Below are 19,341 nucleotides of genomic sequence, written 5' to 3'. Positions count from 1 at the left end.
CCCTTAATGTTCACATAACAAAATAACATTTTTCAAGTATTTTAAAAACTTTACATTTTGAATGATCAGATAATATGCAGAAATAACATGTTATTGGGAACATCAGCAAAACATTCTTAGAACATTGTTAGCTGGGTAACGCCTTCCTTACAAAACCAAGGCTGTCTGCTTTGTCATGTTCAATGGAGTGTGCAATCATGTTTTTATTTTTATGGGTGAAGTTGTGGCCTAATGGTTAGCGAGTCGGACTTGTAACCCAAAGGTTGTGGGTTTGAGTCTCAGGTCTGGAAGGGATTGTAGGGGTGGGGGAGTGTATGTACAGCGCTCTCTCTACCCTCAATACCACAACTGAGGTGAAGGCACTGAATCCCCAACTGCTCCCCGGGTGCCGCAGCATAAATTTTGTGTGCGTGCGTGTAAGTACTTTGGATGGGCTAAATGCAGAGCACGAATTCCGAGTATGGGTCACCATACATGGCCGTATGTCACTTCACTTTATTTTAGCATTTCACTCAGCAACTAAAGTCTAAATGAACTCAACCGATCAATATCAATAATAGAGTGCGTACCGCTGAACAAAACCTCTTCAGGTCTCTAAACAACCTGACAAACATACATCATGAACTCTACAGGGCATGAAACAAAATGTGGGGGGGGGGGGTGATAAAAAATACAATTGAACACAATTTGCTACCTCACTGATTCTTACAGATGAGAAAATGTCAAATCACAACAGTAGTCAAAAACAGACATTCACCATATTATTTCATTTCACATCTTCACCGCAAAACCACCCATGACATGTGACTTTTCATATTTACCGCAAAAAGGTCATTCAACTTCTAGTATTAAGTCATGAGAGTGCTTGGATCTTTTAAATGATGTTTGATGTCTTCATTCAGCGTTTTCTCTGACTACGAATAAATAAACCGACACTGCACAGTTATAGAGAGTTTAATCCAGAACAGCTCACAAAATGGTGCAGAAACAGCTACATGGGTCCTCCAAAGATGTCCTGGGTGAGTTCTGTGTCCATCGAAGTCCAGTTTGGTCCGAAGTCTGGTTCTGGAGTTGCACAAATCTTGGTACAGCCGCTCTTCAGAATCTCTCGTTCCACCACTGGACCATTTCCAGTTGGCATTGAGTTGAGGTTCTGGGTTTGTAGAGGGGTTGAAGGTTGTGCTTTGTGAGATTTGGACCACATCGAGAGGCTTGGGGCAAACGGGCCCCTGTGACATGTAGGTCCATGTGGCAGGGGCATGTACAATGCTTCCCACAATGCACTTCCTCACAGGACTCCAACAGTTGGTCCTCGCATTTGGTCAGTTTCTGTAAAAAAAAAAAAAAAAGGAATTGATTAGTAAAAATTTAAACAAAACAAAGAACCATTTTCTATTAGAATGTTATCAAATGTAATTAATTCCTGAATTTTTAGCATCATTACTCCAGTCTTCAGTGTCACATGATCCTTCAGAAATCATTCTAATATGCTGATTTAGTGCTTAGTTATTATCAGTTATTATTGATGCTCAATTATTAATAATGTTTCATATTATCAATGTTGATTTTTTTTTTAGTTTTTTAATATTTTGTTTCAGTATTCTTTGATGAATAGAAATTTCAAGAGAACAGGATTTATTTAATCTTTTGTACCATTATAAATGTCTTTCCAGTCTTTTTTTGATCAGTTTAATGCATCCTTGTTGAATAAACGTATTCTTTTCTTTTTTCAACTTCTTTTTACATAACTTTTAAATGGTTTCCACAAAAATATGAAGCAACAAAGGCTGCTTTCAACACTGATAATAATGAATGTTTCTTGAACAGCAAATCAGCATATTATGAATTCTGAAGATCATGTGACACTGAAGACTGGAGTAATGATGCTGAAAATTCAGCTTTGATCACAGAAATAAATGAAAGTTAAATATATTCAAATAGAAAGCAGCTATTTTAAATTGTAATAAAAGTTCCCTACATTACTTTGTTTTTTTTAGCAAATGAATGCAGTGAGTGTAAAAGACTATTTTCAAAAACATAAAAAAAAATTATAATTCCAAACTTGACCGGTAGTAGGCTAAATATTTTTAAAACATGTACCATTTTTGTTCTTGGATTAGTCTGTGACTGATAATAATGAGAAAATGCATCTGTCCACTAACACTGAATCACCCATCTGACAGATAATTAGCTCAGTATCACTCTGTTGCTGGATTAATTGGGCAAGACCAAGACAAGACATCAGACTGGAAGTTGACTTGATTTCATTGCTATATATACATCATCTAATTACAAATACAAAGATGTTGCACACACCTTGAACAGACCAAGAACTGCCTATTTAGACAGAAAGAGGCCTCTGCTTGACATGTAAAGTGTTTTGACTGCTTTATTTGATGTTTAGAGGTGAGATAAGAGGTGATGTAGAAGATAAGATATATAAGTATGCTCAAGGACAGCTGCAAGGCATCTGCTAAATGGGAAAAAAAGTGAATGCAATTTATAGATGCATTTTTGAGTGCAACATGCAACATGCATTATGGGCAGTTGTGGTTAGAGAGTTGGACTCGTAACCCAAAGGTCGTGGGTTCGAATCTCAGGTCCGGCAGGGATTGTAGGTGGGGGGAGTGAATGCACAGCGCTCTCTCCACCCTCAATACCATGACTGAGGTGCCCTTGAGCAAGGCATTGAACTCCCAACTGCTCCCCGGGTGCCGCAGCATAAATGGCTGCCCACTGCTCCGGGTGTGTGTTCACTGCTGTGTGTGTGCACTTTGGATGGGATAAATGCAGAACACAGATTCTGAGTAGGGGTTACCATACTTGGTCACATCACTTTCACTTTCAGATAGTACAGTGTAATATGCGCAGATGAGTTGTCTATTTATGTAACTGGCAAAACATAGCAGCCGTTTGTGTGTGTGTGTGTCTGAAGAGGTGGACAGCAGAAATGTCACACTCTGTGGCCGGTGTTTGGTACGGCTCTTGGAGCACAGGCATTCAAGAGTGGACATGACAAGTGCAGGTTTCACTGTATGCTCTTACAGAAATCTGCCCACAGTACAAGAGAGGAAGAGACAGTGAGTTGGCAGACCTTGTCTAATAATACACCATGTGCTGCCTCCGAGATCTCTCTCTGAATCCAGGCCATGTCTCTGGTGTGAAGCAGACATATGCACCCCTGACCAGACCGGGGCAGAGTGCATGCTGGGAGATCAGTCCCAGACCAGCAGGAGATTGAGAGGTTAGCCAGTACTAACATTAGCACAATATTAACCCAGAACTACCATCTGCATTCAGCCAGATACATCAGTGTCTCTTCAAAATTTTAATGCATTCAATAATTCCAGTTCACAATTGATAATGCAATTTACGTTACCACTGACATAGTATATATCTTTAAGAAAGCATTATATTATTATGCATCATGAAAAAAATTATTTAGGTCTCACAAACCTTAACACTGTATAACACTGTATCAATCTGGACAAATGATTCACAGTTCAGTAAGTGAGTCAGATTAATTAAGAAAATGCTCCAACTGATTAATAAATGTGATTCACTAAAAAGAACCGGCTCCTAAGAGTCAATAGCTTTCAATAGCCAAGCTGTGTTTGTGTTTCATTAAAAAGACTCATCAAAATCAGACTGGCGTCACTAATTGCACAAGAATCAGCTCACAAAAGTCATAAGGAATCGGGCTGCATTGGCTGTGCTGTATAGTATATTTGTGATTCACTAAAAAGAACAGACTCTATCTGACTTCATTGATCGCATTGCGTGTTTGTGATTGACTATTAAGATACGACTCTCAAGATTCATTCTCTCTGTAATCGGACCTCACTTGTTGCACTGTGTGTTTATGATTAACTAAAAAGTACCAGTTAATGAGAGTCATTTTGTTGGGAATTTGACTATACTTGGTCACACTGTACATTTGTGATTCATTCTAAAGAAATGACTCATAAGAGTCATTCTCTCGGGAATCTGACTTCACTGCTCGTGCTGTATGTTTGTGGATTTTCCAAAAATAACCAGCTCATATGAGTCATTCTCTCTGGAATCAGTGGATTTTAATCAATCAAATCACTGGCCACGCTACATGTTTGCGATTCATTAAAGAACTAGCTCATAATACCTATTTTCACAGGAATCTGACTTCACTGCATGTTTGTGATTCGCTAAATGGACAGACTCAATCATTAACTCGGAAATTGGATTTTGACGATTGTGCTGTGTGTTTAGTGCTCACAAAATGAAGCAAAGAACACATTCATATTTTAAGAATGCAATGTGTGAGAACCGTTAACAGAAACAAACACCATGGAAATTGGTTCTGTACCCCCCACCCCCAACCCTACTTTGAATAACTATTTAAAATTGTATTACATCTGTTTCTCATTGACAGCAACACATTTAAACTGAGAGCAAATAAAGACATTTTTTGTCTGGAGGAACGTCTGAGAAGCAAAGACAAATACCTCTGTAATCCCACATGTGCCAGAGATTCAGAAGAGATTTCAGCAATGTCCTAAAAGCAATAATGAACAACCTAGCAATAAATATTTTAACATCATGACATGCTGAGCAACCAGGATATAATCGCATAAACCATCAGAGAAGCTCAATGTGTCTTAAGGGGGCACTGAAATATGGTTCTTAATAAAATGTGTCCTGTTTATAGGATTTAAAGCTGATTCCCATGCATGACACGTCAGTCAAACCAGATGTTGCAGAGCGAACACACAAGATCTTCCCCCATCATTCCCCTGGGCCTCTGCCCCTCTCTAGATCACACAATATAAGAATCAGATGCCATTTAAAGACCCTGGCAGTGTTTTCTCAGGCCAGCAGGAGGAAAACAACACGTAGCCCTCAAATAAAAACACAGTAAACGGGCAGAGAGTGATCCGACCCATTTGAACGGCTTTATGAATAGACCGTAAGCAGTAATTGAATTCACTTAGTTCTATTTTTGGTCAGGGACCTCCATTTGTGGTTGTCTTTTTCTTTCTTTTTTTCTCTCAAACAGATGTTCCCCTCTGAGCTGGACTCAATTCAGTAAATTCCCACAATGCTCTTGGGGAAGGGGCTTTAAAGATCTTGACCATCCAACCCTGAGCCCTCTTATGAAAGGCAATTCATGTCTTCAGCTAGTACAATAACATGCTGTGCTTTTCAGTGCCACTATACACTAAAGAACTCATTTACTATAGACTGCAGAGAAAATTTTTTTTTTACCTATCATATATAAAATAAAATCATATAATAATAAGAAAATGTATCATTATTGTTGTTATAATTATCATCATTATTATTTTAATGTATGTTTGAATATACACATAATAATAATAATAATACATATTGAATTATTCAGTAATAATACATACTGAATTGAATCTATTTTGTATATTGTGTTTGAGCTATTTTGCATATTGTCCATTTTGTATATTTGTACATAATTGTTTTATTATCTGTGTCCTGTCCTGTCGCTGTCATTCTGTCGCACTGTGGAGCTACTGTCACTAAAACAAATTCCTTGTATGTGCAAACATACCTGTCAATAATGCTAATTCTGATTCTGATTCTGATAATAACTTTATAGACATAGAAATGAAAAATAATTGTATTATTCTCACAATGACTTATTGTATATGATTTAGTTATAATAATAATATTTAATGCTCACACATACATAAGACAATTTATTGTTGTTGTTGTTATGTTTATATACATAATGGGGGGGGGGGGGGACATTGAACTGTTCATAAGGTGGATTGCCTGGGGGAAGAAACTGTTCTTGTGCCTGGCTCTCCTGGTATTTGGGGCACCAGTGTTGGTGGAGCGGCTGTTTGACATGAATTTCCCCAGTCTCAATAGCTGTTGCCTGTCTCTCAGAAAGCTGGTGATCCATTGACAGATAGAGCTAGGGACCAAGAGCTGGGTTAGTTTGGGCTGGAGGAGTGTTTGAATGATGGTGTTGAAGGCTGAACTGAAGTCCACAAACAGGATCCTCACATAAGTCCCTGATTTGTCCAGGTGTTGAGGGATGTAATGCAGTCCCATGTTGACTGCATCATCCACAGACCTGTTTGCTCGGTAAGCAAACTGCAAGGGGTCCAGTGATGTCCTTCAGATAAGCCAGAACCAGTTTTTCAAATGACTTCATGACAACAAACGTTAGAGCCACAGGTCTGTAGTCTTTAAGTCCTGTTATCTTGGGATTCTTTGGGACGGGGATGTTGGTGGAGCGTTTGAAGCAGGAAGGTACTTAACACAACTCCAGAGATCTATTGAAGATCTGTGAAAAGATGGGGTGCCAGTTGATCAGCACAGGTTTTCAGACAGGCTGGTGTCACACCTTCTGGGTCTGGTGCCTTTCTTCTTTTGTTCTTCCTGAAGACCTGGCGCACATCTTCTTCACTGATCTGAAGTACAGGAGGGGGGAGAGGGGCGTTGCAGGAGGTGTTAAAGGTTGTGTGAAGAGATGATCAGAACGGGTTTCAAATTTACAATAAAACTCATTGAGGTCTTCAGCAAGTTGTTGATTTGCCTCAGTGCTGGGGGATGGCGTCCTGTAGTTGGTGATGGCTTTCAGACCTTTCCACACTGAAGCTGAGTCATTGGAAGTGAACTGATCTTCCAGCTTTTTAGCGTAGCTTGTTTTAGCCACTCTAATCTCCTTATTCAGTGTGTTCCTCGCCTGATTGTTCAAGACTCTGTCTCCATTTCTGAAGTTGTCCGCTTTGGCCTGACGAAGATGTCTGAGTTTTGCAGTAAACCATGGCTTATCATTGTTGAATGTTACATAAGTCCTGGTGGGAATGCATATATCCTCACAGTAACTATATTCTTACAGTAATTTACTATACGTATATGTGATTTAATAGCAGTAGTAGTAGTAGTAGTAGTAGTAATAATTAGACAATTTATTTCGTTGTTGTTTTTGGTATCTTTTATTATTATTATTAATATATATTTAAATATATATAATAATGTAATACACACACACATATAATAAAAAAATAATAACAATAACTTTATAGATGGACATGAAAAATAATTGTATTATCCTTACAATTATTTATGTTTTATTTAGTACTACTACTACTACTACTACTACTAATAAATAATAACAGTTTTTATATATATATATATAGATAATAACAATATGTAGTAATAATATCAGTTTTTTTAAAGTTTATATTTGATGAATAAACATTATTATTATAATACAGTAAAATTATATCTATAGTATATTGACATTTTTTAATAACATTTTCCAGCATCAATAATAAAATTTTATTCCCAATGAAAGAAAAAAGCTGCACAAACCAGTCAAATTTCAACCAAACAGAACATATTTGATGATGACACGCTTTTTTTTTTTTTTTAAGATTTTTTTTTACTAGGATGAGAGTTGCTGAAATCGCGTTTGGTCTCGTACTGTATCGTGTATCTTGTCAGTGTGTGCACTTGCTTGGCCATTTGTAGTTGATAAACAGGAAAGTGGGTTCAAGCGCCAGCAGAAGGCAGTGTAATGAAGTGGTCTTTAAGAGAAGCAGTCTATCAGCGGAAGTTTAAAATCAGCTCGTTATTATACCGCGGCAGCGGTCGCGGCAGTCGTCGTGTGAAGCCCTCTTAGTGTGAAGACCAAAGAGTGTAAAGACCATCGACTCTACCGTGCGACTCCACCGGGCAGGGACACCGGCAAGGGATAGTAGTAGCTTTTTATTTAATTTTTTCATTGATATGTTTATTATTGAAATGTTGTTGTTATATGCATGTGTTAATTTTATTTAATTTCTTTATTTTCTTAAATATGTGGGTAGATAGTATTTATAGAGTTGTAACTTTTTAGTTTTAGTTACTTTTTCTTATTTGTAAGTCGCTTTGGACAAAAGCGTCTGCTAAATGACAAAAGTAAGTAAAGTAAGTAAAGTAAGAGCTTTTGACCAATGAGATTTCACAGTGGATGGGGCCACCCAGCACAACCACATAATAGAAAACAAGCGACCAACAAAATGCCATGTACGTGTCAGATGTCATGATTGGTTAAACTCAGATTTACATAAAGACGTGATTTATCGTTTGAAGCTTTTTGGAGTCATGTCTGCTTTAAAGCTCACACAGTATCATACTCATCTCGTTTATCTGTATCACAGCAGTTTCAAAGTCTCCGCTCGGAGGCTGAAGCTTTCAGAGACTCCTGTGATTGTTAATGAGAGGGTTCAGCACAAATGACAGGCTTAATTAGATGGGTATTCACTCAGACTAACACGACTACAGCGTCTTGCTGACACACTTGTGCACTGTAAGAGAATAGTGTGTGTCTGTATGCGTTCCTCCTCAGACAGCACACCCACGGACGAGTCGCTGGAGTTCAGAGTTAGAGAGGTTCATGCGATCAAATACTTGAAAGATGTTCAAGAGTTGTGTTTGAGACACTAAAGACCTGTCAAACTATATTTAAATGATAGTTCACCCAAAAATAAATTTCAAATTTGTATGAATTTCTGTGGGGGCAGAAGTCATGGTACTGTGAAACAATAGACCCCTTATGTCCCTACACTACAAAAAATTATGAAGTGAAGTGACATACTGCCAAGTATGGTGACCTATACTCGGAATTCGTGCTCTGTATTTAACCCATCCAATGTGCACACACACAGCAGTGAACACACACACACAGCAGTGAACACACACACACCGTGAACACACACCCGGAGCAGTGGGCAGCCATTTATGCTGCGGCGCCTGGGGAGCAGTTGGGGGTTCGGTGCCTTGCTCAAGGGCACCTCAGTCGTGGTATTGAGGGTGGAGAGAGTGCTGGACATTCACTCCCCCCACCTACAATCCCTGCCAGCCCGAGACTCGAACCCGCAACCTTTGGATTACAACTCTCTAACCATTAGGCCACGACTTCAAGTCAATTTCTTTATGAAAATTGACTTGAAATATCAAGTCTTGTTTATGCCTAAAACAAGAAAAAACATCTGCCAATGAGGTAAGAAAAACAAACAAACTTGTTTTCTCTTTAATTGTTTATTTTATTTATTGGCAAATATTTTTTTTTCTGTTTTTAAGTATAAACTAATTTAGATTATTATTATATAATTTTTTCAGTAAATAACATTTGATTTATGAATTTTGAATTTCTGCTTCTCGAGTAAATGCATGCCACATTGATTTAAGAATGTCTTGATATTTGAACTGGAAAATGACAAAAATACAAGTAAGAACTATTTTTTTTTTTTTCATTCTGTCTCCACTGAAAGCAAAAATGCTGCACAAACCAACCAAATCTCAGCCAATCAGAACATATCTGAAGACAATACAGCTATATGGACTGAGTATTTGACCAATGAGATATCACTGCGGGCGGGGCCACTCAACACAACCACATAAATAAAAACTAAATGACCAATTATTTAATGATTTGATATTTGTACTGAAAAACAAGACGAAAATACAAAACAATAAAAAAGATTTTGCAGTGTAAAATATTTCTTAACCAGAATTTAAACCTGAATATTGTATTGTGACTGTCATATTATAAAATGATAGCAAGCAATGGAATGCTGGTTGTTTAATAACAGACAACATCTGAAAGAAACCGTTACTGTTATTACAAATGCTGTTATTGAAGTGATACAGTAAATGATATGTATGCAATTAAGCATGTTAACAGATCAGTTAATATGATAGCATAATAGAATATGAAAGTTCTACTTTGACATTTACAATAAGTTGAAAACAACTGTAAAAATCACACTCATAGGATCTAGACAAAACCTTGTGACTTGAAATTTCCTCAACGAAAGAAGCACTTTATTTTATATATTTTAAGAGTTTGTAGTGAAGTTTGTTGTCTGTATATGTCAGAATCAAAGGACAGCATTCCAGCAACAGAAAAACCGTTCTTGATTGTGACCTAGTTCTGCTAGCAAACGGATCTGGTGTTTGTGTAGAAAACAGTATTTTTAAAGTGTTGGATCTGCAGCTTGGGATGATGATGATGCATCTGGTTCATGGCCAATTATGTGTAACCGCGCTGCCTCCCCTGAGAGGATATACACCCGCCAGTGTGAATAAACTCCTCTAGTGTGTGTGTGTTGAGGACGTGGTGTTTAGTTTACATGGATTGTGAAGTTTGTGAGGATTATGAAAGAGTGTGTGCTTAAAATATTCCAGGATCACTACAATTTAACCTCAATCCACTATAATAATTTTTGTCTTTGTTTTCTGTAAAGAAAAGCAAAATTATAGGTTACAATGAGGTGAATGGAGCCACATTTTTGGGCAATTTAAGGCAAGACACTACAGGGAAAACGTCTTAGGTTACGTATGTAACCCCAGTTCCTCGAGGGAACAAGATGCTGCGTCCGAGAACGCTAGGGGAACGCCTTAAGCGTGATCACGCTCTGATACAAGTGTAATCTGTCCAAAGGATGGGCGAGACTTAACGGGCGGGTGACGTAATGGCAAGGAAGCATAAAAGCATGTGCAGTGGAACCGGCATCAGCTTCAGGAATGATGCAAAAGCTCACAGGGAAGTAAGGCTTCGAGACGCAGTGTCTCATTCCCTCAAGGAACTGGGGTTACATAAGTAACCTAAGACGTTCCTCTTTAGGAACTCGAGCTGCATCCGAGAACGCTAGGGGAACGAGATACCTACGCCGCCAGACTGACAAATCCCTGCCCAGTGTGGATGAAGCACAGCTAGGGCGAGAGAAAAAAGCACACAAGTGGCTAAAGTGGGCGGGGCTTGCGTCCCGAAGGCCAACTTCTGAGAAATGAGTGTTGATCCCCAGGAAAGAGGAGAGCAGAGGACTCGAGGCTATAGTATCCTGTATCCACCACATAGCAAAAGCTCCCTGGCCGGAGGCCTCAGCCTCTGGAGGAAACATGTAACTAGGGGGTGTCTACCCACTGATTGGCCACCAAGAGGGGCGCGGTAGGCCGGTAAAGCCACCACGTAGACCTTCAGGTTGGAGTGGGTTAAACCTGCGGAGGAACAGGCCTGCACGAACTTCAGAACTGTACCAAACGGGCAGTTGACTGGGTCGAGCTAGCAACCTCCGCACCATGAAGTGAGACTTCCACTTCAGGGAGTACAGTTTCCTCGTGAGAGGAGGCCGGCAACACTCGCCAAAACGGTCAGGCTCTAGGAGCAGAGGCCTCAGCATGATGACTCTCTAGAATCGAGAGGAGGCCTGCTACACTCCACACACTGGGATTTTGTAAGGAGGCTCACCTGGGGCCTACCACTCACAGACTGTCCCAGCGGAGCTCTAGCAAGCGGAGGCGTCGAAACCTCTCAGCAACGAGAGGAGGCCTACAAAGCTTGCAGTGACCGTTTCGAGGGGAAGAACTGATATTGGTTTGCTTTGCCCCCAAAGCAAACCTCACGTACCCCCTGCTAAGGGAACCAGTCTCCCGAAACTGGCCTCTGGTGTAATCAGAGCGGCTCTAGAGACCCCCAAAGGGGTGGAGAGCATCCCAGTTCCGCTACATTTCCGGGTGGAAGAAACTGGGATGTATGCTCGCTGGAGATCGCTGCGCCCTGGAACACCGAACGTGGCAGGGTTGGCAGACCGATCTCTTGAGGGCACTGAGGAGAGACGGGCACCGTATACCGTGGTGTACGCCACTCTTCCCCAGCGGGACCTGCCCTCATGAGTCCTGGGCCATAGGCAGCAGGATGTTTTAGCTGAAGACTATCCAGCGAGAATGACAGTCCGCAGATCTGCCTTCTGCTAGAAGACTTAGGCCCGGGAGCGCCACTCTGACTCCAACATTCTGGGGAGTACGAGAAGTGACGCCCCCTAAATGAGGAGCTGGAACACGGTTAGGGCTGCTCCACCCAGCAGCCCATGCTGACCACCTCAATCTCCTCAGAGGAAGAGAAGTAAAACATCGTGCTCTCACTCGAGAAAATACCATAGATCATTTAATTCCTCAAAATTAAATGCAGAAACAACCAGACAAGTAACCCTGGTCTGATATAAAAGGGATTCATGAAATGAACGAGAATGCACGTGTCGCCTCAGCAACACGCGCTGCACCAGCCAGCTCTCACTCAAAGGGGGAAGAACTGCACCGCGGGCTTCCACCCCAAGCGAGAGCGCTAGATCTGGGGAATGCAGGCGGAGATAGGGCGAACCCGTCTCCAACCCGTCCGCCAGATCTAAGTGCAATCCCCGCGACCTCACCAGAACCGCGAGATCCTCGTTCACAATAAGCCCTCCCTCTCTGGTTGGAAGAAACTGCGGGGCAGGCTTCCGATCCTAGAGAGCAGGCGCTGGATCTGATGGGAAAAGAAGAAGATAGGGGATCGCCCGTCTTCATTCCTTCCACCTGATCCTTCTGCGATTCCCACGAGTGTGACTGTAAACAAACAACACTAAATAAGACTTACCTCACAGATCGACAGACACACACAGAGTAGCGGTTGCTGAATGACAAAAGCTGACGCCGGTTCCACCCTACATGCTTTTATGCTTCCTGGCCATTACATCACCCGTCCGTGACATCTCGCCCATTCTTTGGACATTACACTTACACTTGTATCAGAGCGCAGTCACGCTGAAGGCATTCCCCTAGTGTTCTTGGACGCAGCTCGAGTTCTTGAAGAAGAACCATTGTATTTTCATACACTGGTCAATTTTGAGATATTTTGCTATACTGCATCCATAAATTATCTTCTTTCAGACTAGTGGAATGAAAATATCCAAAATGCTTCATCTATTTGCATCTGTAGATTTCAATTTAAATACATACTTTTAAAGGCAACTTTCAAATTTTTTTTTCCCCAAGCACTGAGCCAGAATCCTCCACTTTAGTAGCATTTACATCACACTTTACAGTTTTATTCTGAAGGTTTTTATAGAGGGATTTATTCATATATTTTGATCTATTATATTCCTATAATATTTTTGTTTCCTGGCTGTTGACAGTATTTTCTAATTTATGAAGAGATAACCAAAATCCCCTCTGTAAAAAAACTGTATGCCTACAAAATGAAACAAGAATCTTGAACCTGGCTTCATCAAAAGTTCAGATTTCTGTTTTGGAATTTATGCACATTAGTGCATATTTAAGTAAATAATGCATAATTTGAATTGTTAAAAAAAATCTTGTAATAAAATGTCTTAATTTACTGTGATTAATCAACTGGGTAAGTAAGGTGATATCTGTTAGTTAATGTATTTTATTTAATTTTATTTTATTTTATTTAAACCTATTCACCTGTGGTGCCTTAAAAGCAGAAATGTAAAACTTCATACTTTTTTTTAAAAGCAATTACTTTTAATATTTAATTTTGCATTATTTAAAGTGTAAAGATGTTTAAATCTTAATTGCTTACAGTCATTTTAGTGTGTTGTGCTTAATGGCAATAAATTGTCATAAACATTGGGTTAATAAGCAATTACAAGCAGAAATATAAAGATGTATAATTTTTTAAAAGCACTTACTGCATATTTTCTTTTAAAATGGGCATTGTTAAAACTGAAGATGTTTAAATATATATATTTTTTCTGTCATTTTAGGGTGTTAGCATTTTTATGGTATTGCAATGAAGTTGTAAAATTGGATTTTTGGGCAGGTTTTACAGTAGTTCTCGTGCTTTTTATTCATTCTATAGTTGTAATTGTGGAAAAGACTTTTAATCAACACTGAGCCACATGTATTTCCGAATGGGCTTAACTTGTACTGAACCCAGAAACGTTCCTTTAAGATGCACTCAGTAAGTTTCTGTGTGGTTTGCGGTTCACTCACCAGGCTGTTGTGGTGTTGTGTGTGGTCTGTGCTGGGCTCTGTGTGTCTCCCGTCAGGCTGTGTCTGGTCTGACTGCAGCTGTGTTCATGATGTTGCTCTTGAGGTTCTGACGGAGCTGCGGGTTGAGCGGGCCGTCCGTCCCTCTCCTCCTGTCCGTCGCCGTGCCACTGACCGCGGGCCTGTTTCAGCCAACGGCCGCCCAACCCGCACTTTTCCAGATAAACCCGGCACACCTCATAGTTCATGGCCGAGTAATACAGAAAATCGAGCGCTAGCAGCACCATGACGAAGAATCCGTAGATCCACACGCCGATTAATGCAGAGTAGTTGCTGCAACAGAGAAAACAGTGAAGAATTAGATGCACTTAACATTTTATGTTGCCATAAATGTTTTTTATGATCTATACTGTATACAGCAGTGGTCAGCAACAGGCCCGCCAGCAATAATATCTGGCCCGCGCCCGCAGCCAGATTATTTTGATAGCAGCTGGTTCTGAAATAGATCTGTCATGACAGCAACAGTTACTCACAATCAGAGAATGTGAGCGGAGTGGAGCGGTGTGATTTTGAATGGAGCGAGGAGCGGATTTTTAAAAGTCGGAGCGTTGTGGTTTCCACTCGCTCCAAGAGCACTCCACCACCGCTCCATCCCGAGTAAAATTCATGCCAACAACCCGTAATATAACTGCATATTTAGCAAGAATTCACGTTAAACTAGCTAGATAGAAAAGGATCACTCAAATCAGAAAGAATGAGAAGGCTATGACTGCAGTGGACATGAGCGGGAAGTTATAGTTCTCAAGGAATTTATTTGTTCCTTCTGAATATTTTTAGCTGACAGCTGACTTTTTTTTTTCTCAGAATTGCGTGATATAAACTCGCAATTCTGAGAAATAGTCAGAACTGAAATATATAGCTCGCAATTGTGACTTTTTTCTCAGAATTGTGAGATATAAACTCACAATTCTGAGAATATATCAGCCCCCCCTCAAAACTGGACTTTAACTTGCAATTTTGACTTTATAACTCACAATTGCAAGTTTATATCTCACAATTCTGAGGAAAAAAAGTCAGAATTGCAAAAAAAATAAAGAATTGCAAGTTTATATCTCACAATTCTGTGAAAAAAAAAATCAGAATTGTGAGATAAAAAGTCGCAATAACCTTTTTTTATTTTTTATTCAGTGGCGGAAACGGTCTTCCATAGAACTGTGATACTTCAAACATAGTCTACTGAAATACTTTAGACGCGGAGTGCGGAAGGGAAATTGTTGACGCTCCACTCCGCTCACATACTCTGATCGGAAACCGCCACACAAATGTGACTTTTTGTTAAAGATTGTCGCAGGATTTTACACAGAGTAACAGCTCACTACCAGTTACAAAATACACTATAACAGTCAGTCACAGGCAATTCTCGTTGCATTTTTCATTAATTAATATTTTAAATTATCCTTTGACCATGTTCTGGCTCGCCATCTAGTGGTGAAATATTTTTTTTGGCCCAATGCCAAACTTACTTGCCGACCCCTGATATACAGTATCAAAACACCTTGCAAAGTGGATGGGAAATCTTTAGCAGTATTAGTGGTCTTATAAAAGCTAAAGTACTTCAATAAATTCAAACTTCATTAGCATTATATGAGGCATTTAGTGTTAATAAACCGTTTTACAGTTCCTTCTTAGCATAAATCCCTGCCCAGACTGAAAGAAAACTGCAGTAACAGCAACTTTCACTTTTTGATGAAGCGCAGGCCTTATGCTGTCAGACAAGGCCACAACTGACAGGGACAATATTGAGGTCTCGATAATGTATGGTGTTATTAGAGCCGAGAGCAAAGGGGAACAGATGCCATGTGTGTGTGATATCAGATCTCTTTGATGCTGGAACCCAGAGTCCAATAGAACGGGAGTGATACTGGATTTGGCGAGTAAGTGGAAAATGTATCAGATGTTTGTCTGGGAAAATACATATTTTTTCATTGCTACAACTCCAGAAATATCTGGTGACATACTACTGCCAAAAGACGTTTGAGGACAAAAAGCAAAGCGGGTCACAAAGTTTTTGAAAAGTGACTGGCTTAGTCTCATATGATGCAAATTGTTTGCCAAAAAAGGTAACATTATTTAAAACAAAAATATTAATATAAAATATTAAAATGGTTAAATGAATATTATATTACATATATTGCATTTAATTAAGCTCTTATGATTTATTTAATTGCAAATGTTATGTATTATAGTTTAATGCATTATTAATCTAATAATAATAATGGTGACATACTACTGCCAAAATGAATTTATGAGGACAAAAAGCAAAGCAGGTCACAAAGTTTTTGTAAAGTGATTGGCTTTTTCTCATATGATGCAAAATGTTTGCCAAAAAAGGTAACAGTATTTAAAACAAAAATATTTATATAAAAATTAAAATGGTTAAATTAATATTATATTAAAGATTACATTACATTGAATTAAGCTCTTATGATTTATTGAATTGAATTATAATAATTGTAATACTAATAATACTGATGACATACTACTGCCAAAATGGATTTATGAGGAACATCATAGGTGGATGACTTGTTTCATAAGATGCAAAACGTATGCCAAAAATATTATGAATTAAAGATTTACTACTACTACTATACTACTACTACTACTTTGTCTAATGTCTATATAACAAATACATTTTATTTAAATGTTTTACTTTTTCTGTGGCAAAAAGTATGGGGCAATGTGTCCCTATTTGTGTGAAATTATTTATCTAATATTTCTGATGATGATATACAAAAATATAGCTGGGGTCCTTCTAAAACAAGTTAAATATATCAAATATAAAATTCTAAAATCTCCTGTTTATTTATTGGAGCTTTAAACAACATTTTTATATTTCAAATATTATTCACCTATATATCAGACACTAACTTTGCTCACCTGATAGCAGACCATAACATTATTAAAAAATTGTGTGATTCTGGGCCATAGCCTAATCACAGATGCTTATCATGGCTTGTTGGCGTCGATTGTTGATGTGGCATAATTTCATTTGAACCTGTCCTGGACTCACAATAGCCTGATGCACAATAACTCAAATCTGCACTAGATATGCCTTTACATGCCGAAGCGTCCAAAGATGCGGGTTCCTGTCCTCTCGGCTGCTTCTGAGGGTGGTTTAACCCCAGGCCATCAGTAAATATCACTGGTTACATCCTGTTGACTACAGATGAGAATGAAATAGCTTCCCACCAGGATGGCCGCCTTTCAGTATCTTCATCCTGCCTGAGAGCACAGCAGCACACCACGGCCTCAGACACTTCCACATCATTAGCTGTCATGAGTGTGAGGCTGTTACCCTGATCTGAGAGCAGTTAGTATTTTCAATTAATATTTGATGAGAAGGGAAGCATTTCATAGCATCAAAAAGTAAACAGAACAGGTGTGACCTCTGGGCAAAAAAAAAAACTATTTGGCTTTTATGATCTGTCAAAAAATCTTTCACCTGTGAAATAATTTTTCTGTTGATAAAAATATGAACCAATATTATCGCAGAGCTCTGGAATACTTGATTCTGATTGGTCATATACCATCATTCTGCTGTCAGTTATGTACTGTATAAGAACGCCCTTGCAATACACAGCTGCTCTCTTTTTAATCTTTTATGTCACTTCATAAATTAAACTCAAATATATATTTCATGTCCATTTATTAATTTCAGCAGTATTTTGGAAATATCTGGTGCTCTGGAACCATGAATATTACTGATACTTGGTACTGATTGTACCAAAATCTTGTTTAAAATCTAAAGGGAACAGAGCTTTTTCAGTCCTTGGTCCTATGCTCTGGAACTCCTTGCCTTTATCCATCAGATCATCCCCTACGTTATCTTCTTTTAAATCATCTCTTAAAACATATCTTTTTTCTCAGGCTTTTGCTTAATTTGAATTTACTTTTTGTTTTGTCTCTGTTTGTTTTTTCTTTGGTGATGTTTTGTATTACTTTTTGTATCATTTAATGGTTGTAAATTTTTATATTGTCTTAATGCTTTTGTTAGTTGGTATTTTTGATGGCTTGCCTGTGCAGCACCTTGGTCAGCACTTGTTGCTTTTAAGGTGCTATATAAATAAACTTGACCTTGACCTTTGATAGCGGCCTTCAGGTCATCTGCATTGTTGCAGATCTGCATATCTATAGATTTTATTTTAGACAAGTCAAACATGCTATGATCAGCCTGCCGGTCTGCTGCTGGCCGCTTGGTCGTTACTTTAAGAAAGAAAAAACTTGTTTAATGAACAAAAATGTAATTCTGATAAGCTGTCGGACACAGCCGGGCTAGGGCCTGAGCATCTCAGGCCAGGGCTGGGCTTGGGCCTAAATTTGAGGCCCGTGCAGGGCTCTATACTCTATGTGTGCTGTTGCAACTAGGCTGTTAGTGTCAATATGAACTCCAGGATCAGTGTATTGAATCATAAGATAGAAATGACTTGGTGCAGCTTTTCTCTGGTATAAGGATCTGGAGTCAGCACCGTGTTTGTAGTTGAAGGCAGGAGACTCACTTGTGAGCGTAGCCGTCTGGAGACGTGGTCAGGTTGACCTGCATGACTGTTTGAAACTCGGTCTCGTTGCAGCAGTACTTGAAGGCCGTGTTGTTATGGTGACAGCAGAACATGTACGTCTTGTTGTCCGAGAGACGAGGACAGTGGAATCCAAAGTGGTAGCGCCCCTTGTGGTCGGTGTAAGGCTCACACACCCGAAAGTGAGCAGAGAGAGCTGTGTAGAAAGACAATCATAGACGGGACAGTGAGTGTGATATGAGATTACCCTATTTACTTTCTGAATGCATGTTCTCTTATTGTGTCTTACTGTAAACAATTTATCAGTGCACACCACACCACTCCAATATAATATAATATAATATAATATAGCAGGTAAAATAAGTATTGAACACATGTCCATTTTTCTCATTAAATATATTTCTATAGGTGCTGGTGACTTTCACTAGATGTTGGTAATAACCCAAGTAAGCCATACATACAAATAAAACAAAACAAATAAGTTGAGAAATTAAGTTACGTGTAATAAAATGGAATGACACAGGGAAAAAGTATTGAACACATGAAGAAAGGGAGGTGCGGAAAGCCAAGACACCAGCTGAAATCTAACAGTAATTAGAAAGCAATCCTGCCCCTTGTTAGTGCAAATTAGTATTAGCTGGTTCAGTCCCAACACCTACAGTACCAGGATGATGAAGATGAAGATGAAACAAGGGTAGACATTTCAGCAAGACAGTGATCCAAACACAGCCAAGGAAACTCTCGATTGGTTTCAGAAAAAGAAAATAGAGCTTCTAGAATGGCCCAGCCAATCACCTGACTTGAATCCAATAGAAAATAAGAGCTAAAGATCAGAGTTCATAGAAGAGACCCACAGAACCTTAGAGATTTGAAGACTCTGTGGAAGAATGGGCCAAAATCACACTTGAGCAATGCACGCGAATAGTTTCTCCATACAGGAGGCGTCTTGAAGCTGTCATTAGCAACACAGGCTTTTGTATAAAGTATT

General features: G+C 39.2%; 1 protein-coding gene across 1 annotated transcript in view; it reads right to left on the bottom strand.

The window, feature by feature from the left end:
* Window positions 1–213: 213 nt before the first annotated feature.
* shisal1b (shisa like 1b) overlaps window positions 214–19,341 on the bottom strand; it is a 52,255-nt gene continuing 33,127 nt past the window's right edge. The window contains exons 3-5 of the mRNA XM_079411695.1: window positions 18,336–18,549; window positions 13,783–14,112; window positions 214–1,329 (exon numbers count right to left, since the gene is read on the bottom strand). Coding sequence (XP_079267821.1) covers window position 1,329; window positions 13,783–14,112; window positions 18,336–18,549 — 545 coding nt within the window. The 3' untranslated portion in view covers window positions 214–1,328. The remainder of the gene's footprint in view (window positions 1,330–13,782; window positions 14,113–18,335; window positions 18,550–19,341) is intronic.

The sequence above is a fragment of the Barbus barbus genome (genome assembly GCF_936440315.1).
Source record: "Barbus barbus genome assembly, chromosome: 48".
Classification (NCBI taxonomy): domain Eukaryota; kingdom Metazoa; phylum Chordata; class Actinopteri; order Cypriniformes; family Cyprinidae; genus Barbus; species Barbus barbus.
Note: the sequence above shows the minus strand (reverse complement) of the source record. Positions and strands in the feature narration are given on the sequence as shown.